This window comes from Leptinotarsa decemlineata, unplaced genomic scaffold, assembly GCF_025532065.1.
Source record: "Leptinotarsa decemlineata unplaced genomic scaffold, Ldec_3_MD MMD2_tig00026314_RagTag_RagTag, whole genome shotgun sequence".
Classification (NCBI taxonomy): Eukaryota; Metazoa; Arthropoda; class Insecta; order Coleoptera; family Chrysomelidae; genus Leptinotarsa; species Leptinotarsa decemlineata.
This window is the reverse complement of record NW_027412684.1, coordinates 16,634,379-16,648,958: the sequence shown is the minus strand read 5'-3', so window position 1 is coordinate 16,648,958 and position 14,580 is coordinate 16,634,379. Positions and strand designations below refer to the sequence as shown.

The window sequence follows — 14,580 nt, the reverse complement described above, 5'->3', positions numbered from 1 at the left end:
TTAAAGTATAAGTTTGAAAATATCCTTATAGGACGAAACTGCACTAACCTTAGTTACAAATAAAAGTGATAAAGAAAGTGATGAGAAAGTTTCAATTCTCTTTTCTTCTGACGTTATGTTGAAAATTCAGATCGCCGGATTTATGTGATTGCATTACTCGTACTGTAGTGTTAACAGTGACGGCTCGTGCATTTTAGAACAGGGGAGGCTAAAGTCATAAAGACAATATACACACAGAAAAGCCCGCCGGAGGCGCGAAAATTTTTATGTTGTTGCACGTTTTGCTTAATACTAAGTTTAGGTCATGGGCATGACAATGCATAAAAAGTGCATGAGGAGCTATGGACTTTATTTTAGTTTGTAAACCATTTAAATGGCCGGCCATGACCGCAACCCCATCATAGATTTACGCAATTAACTTTTGCCTAAAATTATAGGTGTCACACGTACGAATTAAAAAATTAAACAAATCGTCAGCTGTGCGCCCAGATGAAACATCATGAAAACCCATAAAACATTATTCCACATTACCATCTTTGACATATCTAAAAACGATTGAAAGTTGTGATGTCCAGGTAATATAGCTAGTTTCATCAATTTCCCATGCAAAAAAAGAAACACTTTCAATCTCTTTGTTTATATTTTCCTCAATAATATATGCCACACTGTCTATAAGCTCATTTTGGATGGTTTTTGAGGTGTCCGAAAAAACGCTACCGTTTAAAAAAGTGCCAAATTGTGAATCATATTTGCCCCATACCATTAAAAGTTCCTTGTAATTGCTGCGATTAATCGAATCTTTGGTTTCATCGTGTCCAAGAAAGGCTAATTCTTCGGAACCCAGATAAATCGTAATATCGATAAGTCTTTTTAAATTCGACCTATTTTCCCTAACCTGAATATTAAAAGAAATTATGCTCTCTTTTTGAGCTGTATCTAAAGCTGTTGCTATATTTTGTTTGCTAAACAATTTTAATTTACAAGACGAAAATATATTTAAAACGTCTCTCTGTAGAACGAGGTAAATTTTTCAAATCGGAGTAGCCTATTTTAGACCACATTAGGTATTCGGTTTGTACGGAAAATAAAACACAGGGCCAACATAAAAGTTTTTCTCGTTTAATGGAGCCGGTTAACCAATCGCATTTATCGTACTAACTAATATTAAATCCTCGATTTTGTCGATTATCTGACGTTTTAATTGAAATCAATTTGGTTGAGGCCTTCCCAGAGTTTTAATAGTGTAAAATTTATTACCATAAGATAAAGACTTAAAATTATTTGTCAGCAATCAATCGACTATATCGTCAGATTTTTTAATTTCGTCCATAATGAATGAAAAAAAAACTTACCGAAAAGTAAAAACTTAAAAACACCTTGAAATTGAAAGAAAACACTTTAAAAACACATTGAAAATATTACCAAGAAGCACGGCTATAATACAATACTACTGATTTACCGAAATATTTTTCAGTACCGGTCCGTCACGGCATCCCGTCCGAATAATTAAATAAAAATCAAACGCAGTCGTACACTAACGGAGACCAACTGGAGGCTAGCCTCCTCTAACGCTATAATTTCTGCAACTGAAATTACAAATCGGGACGTATGTCGCTGGATCGGTCTCGTGGAGCCTGTGTTTTTCAAAGCAGTCGGAGGCTTGGCTCCCTTGGAACATATGGTTTTTATTATTTCGGGTTGATGGTTTATTCTTTATCCGTTCATGGGCGGTGCGTTTAGTTTTGTTGATGCAGGATACAGGGTGATACGTATTACGTAGTGAGTGATAGTGTTTTCTCGGACATATTATGTATTTATATTAAAAATTTATGGTAAAGTAATGATAACCAAGCTTTTTTAGAAAAACATTTTCATAATTATTTGTAAATATCTTTTAATTTATTGCGATGAATAGCCTCAAATTTTATGGGGAGGCTAAGCCTCCCTTGCCTCCTCTGACGAGCCGCCGCTGGTGTTAACAGTTTACAAAATAAACTGCGACTTATTTTTTAATGTGAGTTCTCTTAATTTTCTTATACTTATTGTATATTTTCTAATATGAAAATAATAAACGCGATCATTGTTATTGATAATGAAATATCATCAAATTCACATTTTCTATTTGTTCAGAATTAATATCACAATTCTCGAATTTTTTATTCCATGAAATGCAGTACAACATTGGTCTAGATAGGCATTCACGCAGAGACGGATTCCACTCCAATTATTTGACATAATGATATGTTAATCATATGATAATAATTATGGGTTATATCCCAAATTCACCAAATTAAATCGGTTGAAATGTGTGTGAATATTCGAATTGTATAAATCAAATTGAATGATTTGTGTGCGTAATAATTTGAAAAAAATCCTGAATTTATTTTAAATTATTATACGCGAAAGAGTTTGTACCAAACTCAGAAAAATACGAAAGTGTTCGAAATTTGATTGATTATGCGTAGGAGATATACATTTTAAAATTGTTTCTAGATAAAGGTGAACTTAAATATGTTACTACTAATACCGGTCAAACTTGTAGGAAAACATAAACTGGCATTTTCTTTGAGAGATGACTGATGTTATCCTATAGGTATATGTCTCTTTTCATAAAAATCTTATAGGAAATATCATAATCAAATAATAAATGAACTGTTTCCATCCTTGACTCCCACATATTTGCGGTACCATGTATTTAAATTTGCTGAAGTAAAAAGAGTATCTTTCTTACATGTAATATCATGATTTTAGAGGGGCTTTCCTTGTGAATAGTTCCTGTGAATATGCAGTCAAAAACTTTCAAGTTCTGGAGATAAGGGAGTATTAAAATCATTTCGGGAAGAGATAAAATGAAATCAAACTTATTTTTTGAGTGTCCTTTTCAATCTGTCACTGTTTCCGACTGGTCGGAAATGTATGTTCTTTATGAAAAATTGGAAGTCCTCAGAAAGTTAATTCTTTATTATGGTACACCGCCAACTCGCTATTGATGGCGTCATAAAATAAACCACACTGTATGGTATAAAATTGTATCAGACTAAAAATATTTTATTTTCGAAACTTTATGGGATATCTGAAAAAATGTAGAAGAATTTCACTTTACATGTATTTCTTCATTTGCCTTGGGCTTGGTAGATGATTTTCAGGCTCCCTCTCAGGAATCGGAAAATATCATTGGTCATTTTTCTAAACAATATACGGCTGATTGATCCCAAACTTTAGATAAAATAAATATAGTTCAAAAAGACTAAAAAATTAAAAATAAATAAAGTTTAAAAAACCAGAAAACATGCTTTTGAAGAATATCGAACTAAAAAGTTAAAAAATTTAGTTCGTTGTTATTTAAAAAAAAATTAACTTTTTAGTTCGATGTTCTTTAGAATCGTGTTTTTTAGTTTTTTAAACTATATTTATTAAAGTAACAAATGTTTTGTAATGGAGTAAAGTGAACTATTTTGAATCTAAATCTCAACAGTTTATTTTTTTGCGTTATAAAATTAAATAAGTGAAACTTAGTGTAGTGAGTATCTTTCGTGGAAATATGTACTATCAAATCGATCAAAAACCTTGCTTGTTGTTTACACAATGAAAATGCTAGTCGGTAATAAAATTTCCTTCAAGTACGGAATAAATAGTAAAATGAAAATAAAATAAAAACGACACATTTACGCGGTTGACAAACAGGTTGTTGAGCTCATTTAATTTCTCGTTAGTCTAAATCTAAATAACAGAATTGCATAACAGCCAGTGTCGTATCAAATTGACACTCATTGACAATGTGCATTCGTCGGTATTGGCCAACATCCTGTTTTTTTCCAAGAAAAAATCTTTCGACATAACAAGAATTCTACGATTTCTTTTCACAAGCAGGCCTAATTGAAAAGATTACATCTGATGAATTAGTCGAATTTTAGGTTACGTTGACTCAAATTCCTTCGTTTTTTTGAAATTTGAAACTAGAGTAGTCGAAATTTCCTCCATTGCAAGAATAGAAATGATAAGTTTAAATGATTGTTTTCAACTGTCATAATGATAGTTTCGTAATGATAGACTTAGAAGGTTTAAGTCGAACACATACAATCCATTACAAAACTCTTTTGTGATTCAAATTAGTTTTCTACTTTCAATACTGAATTGGAGGTTTTTTCTCCCTACATAATCCTACATAGGGCTAGGGATAACTCGGGAAAAATTGTTGATCAGTATGGGGCAGTTGAGACCTTCGCCAATATGCGAAAAATTCCATTTTTCTATTGACACCTACAGTCAAAATTTTGAAAAATATACTAAAAGTCGACTTTCAACCTTAACATCGTTATCTCGTATAGTCTTCTTGACTTTCTCCATTCTGAAATCACATCAAACACTCACATTAGATGGACTGGAAAGTTCGTAGACGTATGATTTACAGTTAAACGCAATCTTCAGAAGACACAGCTGCTGGAGTATTATTTTGTGGAATAAAACAGTTTGAGTGAAGCAACTTTTGTTAGTGTGAAGATAATGGATAAAAAGGAATTTCGTGTCAATAAGCATTGTTTTTTGGCGAAAAAAATACCGTTGAAGCCAAGGCATGACTTGATAAACTTTTTACAATAAGGAGAAACTTAAACATTTAAAACTGATCAATTCGACTAAAAAACGATACTTACCAGAGTAAAATAGAAAACGCGGACAATATTCATAAAGCAGCGTGGGGAATTGTATCTCAGTAAGCAAAAAATATAATAATGAAAGACAATAACCGTATGGTAGAATCACCAATTTTGATTGCCAGTATGTTCAATCATTATTTCAGAGACATTGCTGTAGATATAATAAATAAGATAGATAAAACAATGTAGGGTATGAGCTCTTCTTGAGGAATATTGTATCGCCTACGAACTCATTATACCTTGAGTCCCTATACGGAGACTGAACTATATAGCCTTTTATAAAAAAAATTGAAAAATAAATATTCTTCCGGCTTTGATGAGGTCCCAATGTTTGTTTTGAGAAAATGTCTACCAGTCTTGATGAGGCCATTGGTCTATTTGGTGAATTTATCCTTCACCACTGGATCATTTCCCGACCCTCTTAAAATGGGAATAATTATTCCAATCCATAAAAAAATTGTTGCCGATCCTTGGAAAATTACAGACCCGTGACAATCCCATCTTGCTTTTCGAAGATTTTTGAATACGCCTTCTTCAATCGAATGATACCGTTCTGTGATAATAATAATGTCTTTGCCAGAAATCAACATGGATTTTTAAGTAAGAAATCAACCATAACAGCAATACATTCATCCTATAACGAAATAATCAAATGCCTCGATGCAGGAGAGTGCCCTGTTGGGATATTTTGTGATCTCAGCAGAGCATTCGACTGTGTAGATCATCAAATTCTAAAAGATAAACTGTACAAGTATGGCATACGTGGTCTTCCGCTGTCTTGGTTATCGGATTACCTCTCTCATAGAAAACACTTTGTAGAAGTTAATAAAATGAGATCTGATATAATTTCTACGGACCTTGGGGTGCCACAAGGATCCATATTAGGCCCAATACTGTTTCTGTTTTATATAAATGATTTGGCAAACTCAATAACGGAAGAAACAGTAATAATGTACGCTGATGACACTTCTATTACCGTCTCGGATATGTCTGATTCTGACCTGGAAGAGAAATGTGCTGTAGTTTTTCGAAAGTTAAATTCGTGGTTTGCGGCAAATAAGTTATTCATGAATGTTGATAAAACTGTTCTGATCCGTTTCCATAACAGACAGAAATATTAAACACCAATGAGTTTCAAGATTAATGAGAGGCCTGTAACGACAGGCACCAAAAGTACCAAATTCCTGGGACTTCATATCGACCAATGTTTAGGCTGGCATAATCATTGTGAATTTTTAATGAAGAAGTTGAATTCGATAACATTTCAGCTCAGAAATTTAAGACAAGTGTTAAATATAAGTCAGTTGCTGACGCTGTATTATGCTCAAGTTGAGTCCAGACTCAGATATGGCCTATGTTTCTGGGGATTATCGTCACGTTCGTTAATTTTAATATTCTAACATTACCTTATTTGTTCATATTTGAACTGTGTTTACATGTTTTTAAAAATGACAATGAAATCTTTCTGATGAATAGATGTATGTATCCGCAATGTGAATACTCGTCAAAATAATAATTTGTTTGTACCATATGCCAGAACAAAGCTGGCTTATAACTCACCAAATCTGATGGCTCCCCGAATATTCAACCATTTGCCAATAAATATAAGAGACAGCAGGTCTCAAGCCGAATTCAAATATCGCTTGAAATATTTTTCATGTTCTCATAGTTTTTACACTATTGAAGAGTACATGTCCCATTAGTTTGTAAGTAGTACCTAAGATTTTATCACTGACGGCTCCTACACAATGTATATTTGTCAACAGGAAATAAATAAATAAAAAAAACATTATTTGCGACTATTATATAGCGTTATTGGAGCGTTTGAAAGATGAAATCACGAGAAATCTGGCATATTTGAAGAAAAAGAAGGTTCTGTTTTATCAAGACAATTCGCCATGCCACAAATCAATGGCAAAATTTCATTAATTGCTTCCGTATTCTCCAGATCTGGCACCTGGTGACTTTTTTCTGTTCTTGAGGCTAAAGACGAATCGTACTATGAAAATGGTATCGAAAATTATGACCACTATAACCGTTTTATCACCCTCAAAGAAAAACTATATTTGAAAATAAAATAAAATTTTATGAAAACATTTTTTTCTATGTTAGCCTACGATCCTTTCAGCCCAACTAGACACTCAAACCAGTTCAGAAAATACATGAAAAACAGTTTGATTTCGTAAAACTGAACCAATGAAGAATTTTGTTAACTGCAAAGTCGTTAAAAAAGTCTTATATGTATATAACATGTTGCCAAAATGATTTCGCACTTTCATACCTTCTTTTTGTTGCAGATCAAAATGCCAGCAGAACACCCCATCTACAGCAGTTCTGCTTCCATTCCGATAGACAAACGCATATCAACTCTATCGATCTCATCCAAACAAAACGATAATGCGGACTACGCCATAAATAGATTTTCTCAGAAGTACGACTCGTATCAGGATTTCCTTTACAGGTAGATAACTTGAATTGGTCCTCAAATTTTTCAAAATTGTTTCAGCGTAAATCGATGAAAGTTTTTTTAAAGAAGAATTTCTGTTTTGTTGAAAAACCAAGAGTTTAGAGACCTGTAGCAAGAGATGGTTCGAAAATCTCACTAGATTTTTCTACAAAAAAGTGTCAAGTAAAATTTAAAGTGAGTTTTGAACGGTGAACTTTTTGTGGATACCAAGAGAAAATTTGAATTTCTTGAAATTATTTTTGCTGTGTATTGTCATCAGATATTCAATAGAAGAATCTGACTTTTTCAAATCGATTACTCTTTCACTACAATGATTATAAATCGGAGAAAAGGTATTTTTTCGTATCTTATTTTGTTTTTTTGTAACACACACTAATTCAGTAAATATAATTCACTAATTGAACAAATCGTTATGCTAAAAGTATCTGTTTGCTTCGAGATATAAAATACCAGTTCATCCATAACCTATGTCAACTATAATGAGAGAAACATTAAAATACAGAAATAGACGGATGTTACTGTATCCCATAACAGTCTATCATCGATCAGAATATTACAGTTATGTAATGTTTCCATAATTAAAATGAATATTCAGCAGATCATTTCTAGCTTACCTCAAAAGATTCAACTCTGATAGTAAGTGAAAGGGCTAAATACGATATTCAGTAACTAGAGTTAATAATCGGGGAGTCCAAGCGGGGATTTCGGGATTTAGTAAAGCGCGGCAGATTGATATACAGGGGTATACCTTGTACCCGGTTAAGTACCTCCACCAAATATGAGCCCCATATATAAGGCCGCCTGTGAGTGATAAAGGATCAGATTAGTAAAAAAAATTGATCATCAGAACTTCTCGAGCGCGTCAGATTAAGGTAGGGTGAGGTAATTACCTGCTAAAAAGTGTATATTCCAGTAATCTGACAATTTGAGAGAAAGGGAAGGGCAGCAAAGTTGTAAAAAAATGACGCCATTTCGACATTCTCGAGCCTAGCTATTTTTTTTTATTTTGAAGGAAATAATTCAAGGATAATGAAAAATATATAATCTGTCGATTTCCGCAAGCCGATATAACAAAAGTTCGTCGATAAAGTTTAATGCGTGCAGCTATATGATACCTATATTTCCCTCTCCGAATTTCTATTCCTCTATTCTCTATTCAATTTTTCTCTATCTATTACTCTCTCACTCCGTCCCCACTCTGAATTCTGTTGACATGACGCCATCACAGCTGATCACAGAGACTCGTTCGTGATGAAGATGATGATTAATTAATGTAGCCGTTACTACGTGGTAGGAAATCATGATGAAGAAATGAAAAATTAAACTTTCTATGTTTTTTACCACTTTTATTTGTAACTAACGTTACTGCAGTTTCGTCCTATATGAACATTTTCAAACTTATACAATATATGGAAAGTTTCATTTCTCTTTTCTTCATTAATTAATCAATTGGTTATAAAAAATTAATTTTTTTTGAGCATTTTTTGAAAAATTATTTTCTTATAAATACAAGTATTCTACTTAAAAAACATACACTTATTTATTTGCATGCTATTTCCTGAGCTTTTCAATTCATTACGTTCAATGAATAAAAAAAAATATTGTTTTTGTCAGATTAAGCGAATCCCTCTAGATAATCGTCAGATTATTAGACAGCACGTCTAAAACATAAAGATGAACCATATACATCTTAATCTGACGCGCTTGAGTATTTCAAAATGGCGAATTTTTTTGCACATTAAAATAATGGACGCGAGTTTGGGTCAGATCGGAATCGTGAGATTATTGAATGAGAGCTTTTTTTGTTGCACTTAACACCCCCTTAGAAAATCTGACGCGCTCGATTAATTTTTTTTTCTTTTCACTTTTAACCCTTACCTACAACCACCCACATCTTGCAAACGATCAGATTAACATACCAACATTATTAAAAATACGTAGGACATTGATGCTATCAATATCTGACGCACTCGAGTATGTCCATGCAACAGTATTTTTTTACATATTTAAAAATCTATAGCCGCTTTCCCCACCGATGAAAAGGTATATATTATATGACATTTTTTTCTTCTTATCATCTAAGTTCTGCAACCTAATATGTCGCAATGACGCTCGAGTAAATTCCCATTTTGCATCGTGGGCTCCCCTGCTATAAGTTTATGAATTGTTTAATTAAACAATATTTGATTCTTTAATATGCTGCTCATTTATACTACTTTTGACTCGTCTATTTCTCTGCTTTCAAACCTTCTACTCCTATCTGTCTAAACTGAGATTTTCGAGTACAGTAGTAAACTTTATTTCTCACAAATTTTAACTTTATGCCAAAATTGTGGTTTCCATCGTAAAAGTGAAGTTTATTGACTATTTCAACTATTTAAAATAATTGAGAATTGGAAAATAAATTATATATCTTCCCTTTCTAATCTAAACTTTTTCAAAAACAAATTCTAGCCAGTTTCTTATAGAAATTTTGATTTGATTAAATAAAAAAATGTATTAACTTTCTCTTCCCTTACTGAATTGGGACGTCTTTTTCAAATTGGCATGTAAACCGCAAAAATAATATAAACTTTCCTAAATTTGTATTTCAATTGTAAAATCTGTTTTCATACTTCATCTTTCCATATTTCAGCTTTCAATGTCTAAAAATGACATTTCTATTCTAATTTTGCCTTTTTGATTCATGAAACTTCGATAGTAAAAATGAAGTATTATGAGACTTATGTTTTTCATTTTACTTTCACTTTCTACACATACACTACAGATTTAATTCTGACTTTTGACCTTTTGATTTTCTCCTGCTTTGAAAGATGAAATTCAATTGGAGTTTTCATTAAAATTTTTCCTTCAAAATTTTTCAAACTATTGTGTCAAAATTGAACACTCCCCAAACGTAGTATAGGCAATTCAAAACAATATCAGTCGTGGTATTAACCAGAAAATAGATAATTCTGTTTCCGGCTCTTGAGCTCTGGTAGAGTCGAATTTCTATAAAATTCCGGATAAAATTCTCGACTCTTCATACTTTGTATAAATATATTCTGAATTAGATCGATATTCTCCACAGCAACAACCAACGTCGTAGAAGACTGTCTTCCACTGGCGAAGGCAGTGGCGACTCGAGCACGACCGCTTCGGGGAGCAGTTACGGTGAGAGAGAAGAAGAAAGCGAGGGTAGAGCAGAAAGCGACGAAGTTGATAGAGAGGAAGAGGAAAAAGAACAACCGCTTGGCGGATTGATTTCCGAAATCGAGAGACAACAAGTCGAAACGTTTTTCAAAGGATTGAAAACACAAGTAAGTCGATACGGTAATTGTGTGGAAGATATTTTCCAGGAGTATTTCCAGAACATGTCTCAGATATATTGGAACTGAGCCAGAAGATAAAACAGAAACAAAGTGAAAGTGATTTATTATACGTATTCATCAGTTTCTCATGTTTATAATAATCGCACCAAAAACATTACTCTCACAGGTTCACAGTTGAACCACTCAAAAAAACACCAAATCGGTAAACATAACCTATGTTTCAGTTGGTTTCCGGGTTTTGCCGTGGTCTTCTTTGGCTACAATCTCTAAACGTTCCAACTGCAAATAGACGGTCATATGAAAAGGAACATTAGTACCCGCCTAGTCGAGCACAACCGGAGTTGCCGATTGATACGTCAAGAAGAGAACTTCGACCACGCCAATGAAAATAACTGCCGCAGTTGCAGTTGGAACGTTTAGAGATTGTAACCAAAGTAGAAACCACGGCAAAACCCGGAAACCAACCAAAACATTGACACCAGCCGTTAAGGCCAACATTCCCTTAAACATAACCTATGTTTAACTCTCAGTCATTCTGATCTGCTATTAATCGTTTGAGCAGCGCCATCATCAGTAAAAATTCTTTCCAATTGATATGAGCTAACGTATAGCAACGCAGTGGATGGGTCTATTAAGGCCTGTGGTGGCAAAATTTTCATGTAAAAATTCGAATAACATGATCTTATTGTCGAATGCGTAACGTTGACGATACCTTCGTGGTATGGCAGCTTAGTGAAGTGTAACTCAACAAATTTCTCCCTTACTTACAAAGGAAGGCCAATCTGTTACACAATGTACAGTGCAATGTGTCATACATTGCACAGAAAGTTAACATATAGATACTTGGGGGCATTCGAATGAAAACTTCTAACAGATGAAAGAGGAGAGTATCTGTATCTGTAGAGTAGGAAAGGTGAGTGTGGCCTTAGCACTTAGGTCACATGTGACCCATTGTACATCCTCCTGAGGAGTTGTCCTCCAAGGTAATCGTCCATCCTGTCCTTTCCAGAGAGGTGAATAGGTCACTAGGAGACATCTCCTTTATATTAGCAAGTGTAGGCCAAGACTCGCCGAAACACACACTCTCTTTGGCAACCTTGAGGTATCTCACGGTGGCCTCCGCGAAGGTTTTGGAAGGTGCAGCGATATTACTGTAGTTGCGCGGCTTCTTCAACCTTCTTGGGGTCACCACCGAAGAGGTGCACAAGTGAGGGAACTTTCCTTTCAGGAACTTTCCTTTCAGGAAAGTTCCCTCACTTGCGACAGGGGCTGCCGGTTCCTTGCCTTTATTCAAGGCGGAGCTTTAGGCGCCCACCGCAGAAAGTGCCCTTGCTGTTGGAGGTGATCTGCTATGTCCAGCCTCATTCCAAGCAGTAGATTGGGGAGGACATTACTGTTCATCCACAGCCACCGCCTTAGATTGAGGTGAGCACTTCTGTCCAGCCTCGGGATTGGTTTTTGTTTTAGTTCTTTCTGTTTTTGTGTTATTTCATTCATGTGTGTTCCCACGAGTAGCAATGGAAGGGTTTGTCACCTCTGGTAGAGCCTCGCATTACCAGAGGTAGGCTAATTTCAATGAGGTTTCGCCCAGTTCCCCAGTTCGTGACCGCATATCACCCAGCAGCCATTCAGCTGTCGGCACGATTCCTTATACCTCAGCTTGGGTAGGCTGGTCCACGGTGGTATGTTTTGGAAAGGCTTTTGGGGGTTTTAGTTCCCCTCACCCTACTTATTTCTGCCACTGACCAGGAGTTCGGCAACCCCTTCCGTGAGGCCTCCTTGCCTTCCCGGATAGGGCCTCCAGTCCCCTGGCTGTTCCCCTATCCGCCACCTGGTGACGCGCCCGATAAGTAGCCCAACGCACGGGGAAGAGGAGAGTATTTAAGACTTTAGTTGAGAGGACCCGACACATATGTGAACCTGAGAGTGTAGACACATATATGAACCTGAGAGTGTACCCAAGGAACTCAGTTTCTTAAAAATGCCTTTATCGAAAATGAGTATAGCGAAGCCGAATTTATTGTGGACGATATGACCCAAGAAAACAATTCCAAATGAGCTAGTCAATGGTGAAGCGGTTTTGTCCTATTCAAAAAATGTTACAGGCCGATTTGGGAGAATTCTGGAACAACGTAAGGTGAGGTTAGTATTTAGACCAACGAACACGATCAGAGAGAGTCTGTGGACAGCGAAGAATCTCAGAGGGACTTTGAGGCACGCCTTTGGATCGGTCAAAGGTGCTTGATAAAATGCAGGCTATCATCCAAGACTAAACAGGGATGCAATGAGAATTCAAAAACACAAAAACAATCATAATTGAAGAGAAGAAAGAATTGAAATCAATACAGTTATGCTACCTGAACAAAATTATACTCACAAAAAGGAGTTATACAATTCCACAATTAGAAAAGAAGACACAAATGGGACAAAACTGTAGACGGCAACATCATTTGTATCATCTGCTATGAGAACAACTCGTGCACTTCATTTGTTGTCTCATCGCCTTTGACAACATCTACCGCAATAGTAGACAAAACGTCAGACATACAAACCTGAAGACCACAAACACATTCGAAAAATAACTTCGATACAGTTACATGCGACCGTAAAAAATCACAGTATTTAGCATGTAATTATTCTGGGTATTTCGTAGGGAATCGCACTGATAGGAAAGACCCTCGCATTTACTCAGCTTGCGTAAGTTTCTCGTGGAAAAACAGGTAGTTGTTGGTTAAAACAATAATTCTTCTCGAATATAGAAACCAATCTAAATATCTGTTATTATTTTAGTACCCGAGGAAAAATTGATGAATGTAGTTCAGATTTTAAAAATTTTGTTTTTTTCGAGAAGAGGAATCCTGACACCACTTTAGGTATTTACTTGAAGTTCGCCATTTCTTGGGAAAAGATGACTGTCAGCTCATATGTCAAATTTACGAGTAGTCAGTTAAGTATGTTGGCAACCCATAAACATTAGTTGGCAATGATGGTAGTCGGGGATGTATTGGCAGTATTGTTCCTGGCGTTACGTTTTTATTCATTTTACAATATTTTGAAAAATATACTGTCACTTTACACACCAGAACTGACAGCTTGACGTATCAAACATGACAGTCGACCTATCAAAACTGACAATTAACATACAGAAGAGCATTCTCACAGGTTTTTTTCAGTTTACATACGTTAACTCGGGGTTTGTCAATGTCGACTATCACTTTTAAATACAGGGTGTCCCTGGACTTCCTCTTTTCCTCTCGGGAATGTATAGATGGGGTCAAAATATCACCAGTACTTCATATAACTTTTTTTCCTAAAAGTCTTCGTAACCAAGTTACGGGCCCTCGAAGTTACAAAATGAAAAATGTTTTTCTTTGATAACTTTTCAAGTGAATATTCGAAATCATCCAAATTTTGGTAATTGACTAAACAAATGAATTCCTTCGATGAGCTTTCATGCAGGAGTTTTGCTACAAAGTCAGGAACGGACTACCCCCGATGGTCCACACCAGATATTTTTCAATATTTTTCAACAAATTAAGGTTACTTGGACAATTTTATGAATAAAAGTACTCGTGTGGAAAGTCGATCGGAGCAACGAGTCTTGATAAAAATGTAGTTTCACTCGACGACATCAAACCCGCTCGTCCACCATTATTTGAAATGAATAATTATCAAAGCAGAAATAATAATGATAACGTTAATTCAACAACATTTATCCTGAGATGTCTACCATTATTCGAAAATATTAGTTTTTAAGGAAAATGGAAATGATAGGTAAAATGTTCATAACGAATTTTTATAATGCAAACATGTTTAACTAACGAAACTCAAGAGCCTCAAGAGCAAACAGAAATGAAAAATCCGCTACAGAAACTGCTCGATATGACCACCTTCTCTCTCTATACATTTTCTCAGTCTGCGAAGACACCCTCTCTGTACTTGAAATAGCATTCCAGGGTCGTTTCGTATGGCTTCACAATGTAATGTTATTCTATTCAACAATGCATCTCTTGTGTGAATAGGTGTAGCGTAAACAAGGCTTTTTAGATGCCCCCACAGAAAGAAATCCAATGGATTTAAATCCGGAGACCGCGATGGCCATGAATATGGCCCACCTCTACCAATCCATCTATTGTGGAAAATATGG

At 35.2% G+C, this 14,580-nt stretch overlaps 1 protein-coding gene across 5 annotated transcripts in view; it reads left to right on the top strand.

Moving 5' to 3' along the window:
- LOC141485298 (uncharacterized) overlaps window positions 1-14,580 on the top strand; it is a 114,851-nt gene that overhangs the window by 72,729 nt on the left and 27,542 nt on the right. For all 5 annotated transcript variants that reach the window (XM_074181715.1, XM_074181712.1, XM_074181714.1 and 2 more), the window contains 2 exons: window positions 6,953-7,116; window positions 10,193-10,421. In XM_074181715.1, the coding sequence (XP_074037816.1) occupies window positions 6,959-7,116; window positions 10,193-10,421 (387 nt within the window). In that variant the 5' untranslated portion in view covers window positions 6,953-6,958. The remainder of the gene's footprint in view (window positions 1-6,952; window positions 7,117-10,192; window positions 10,422-14,580) is intronic.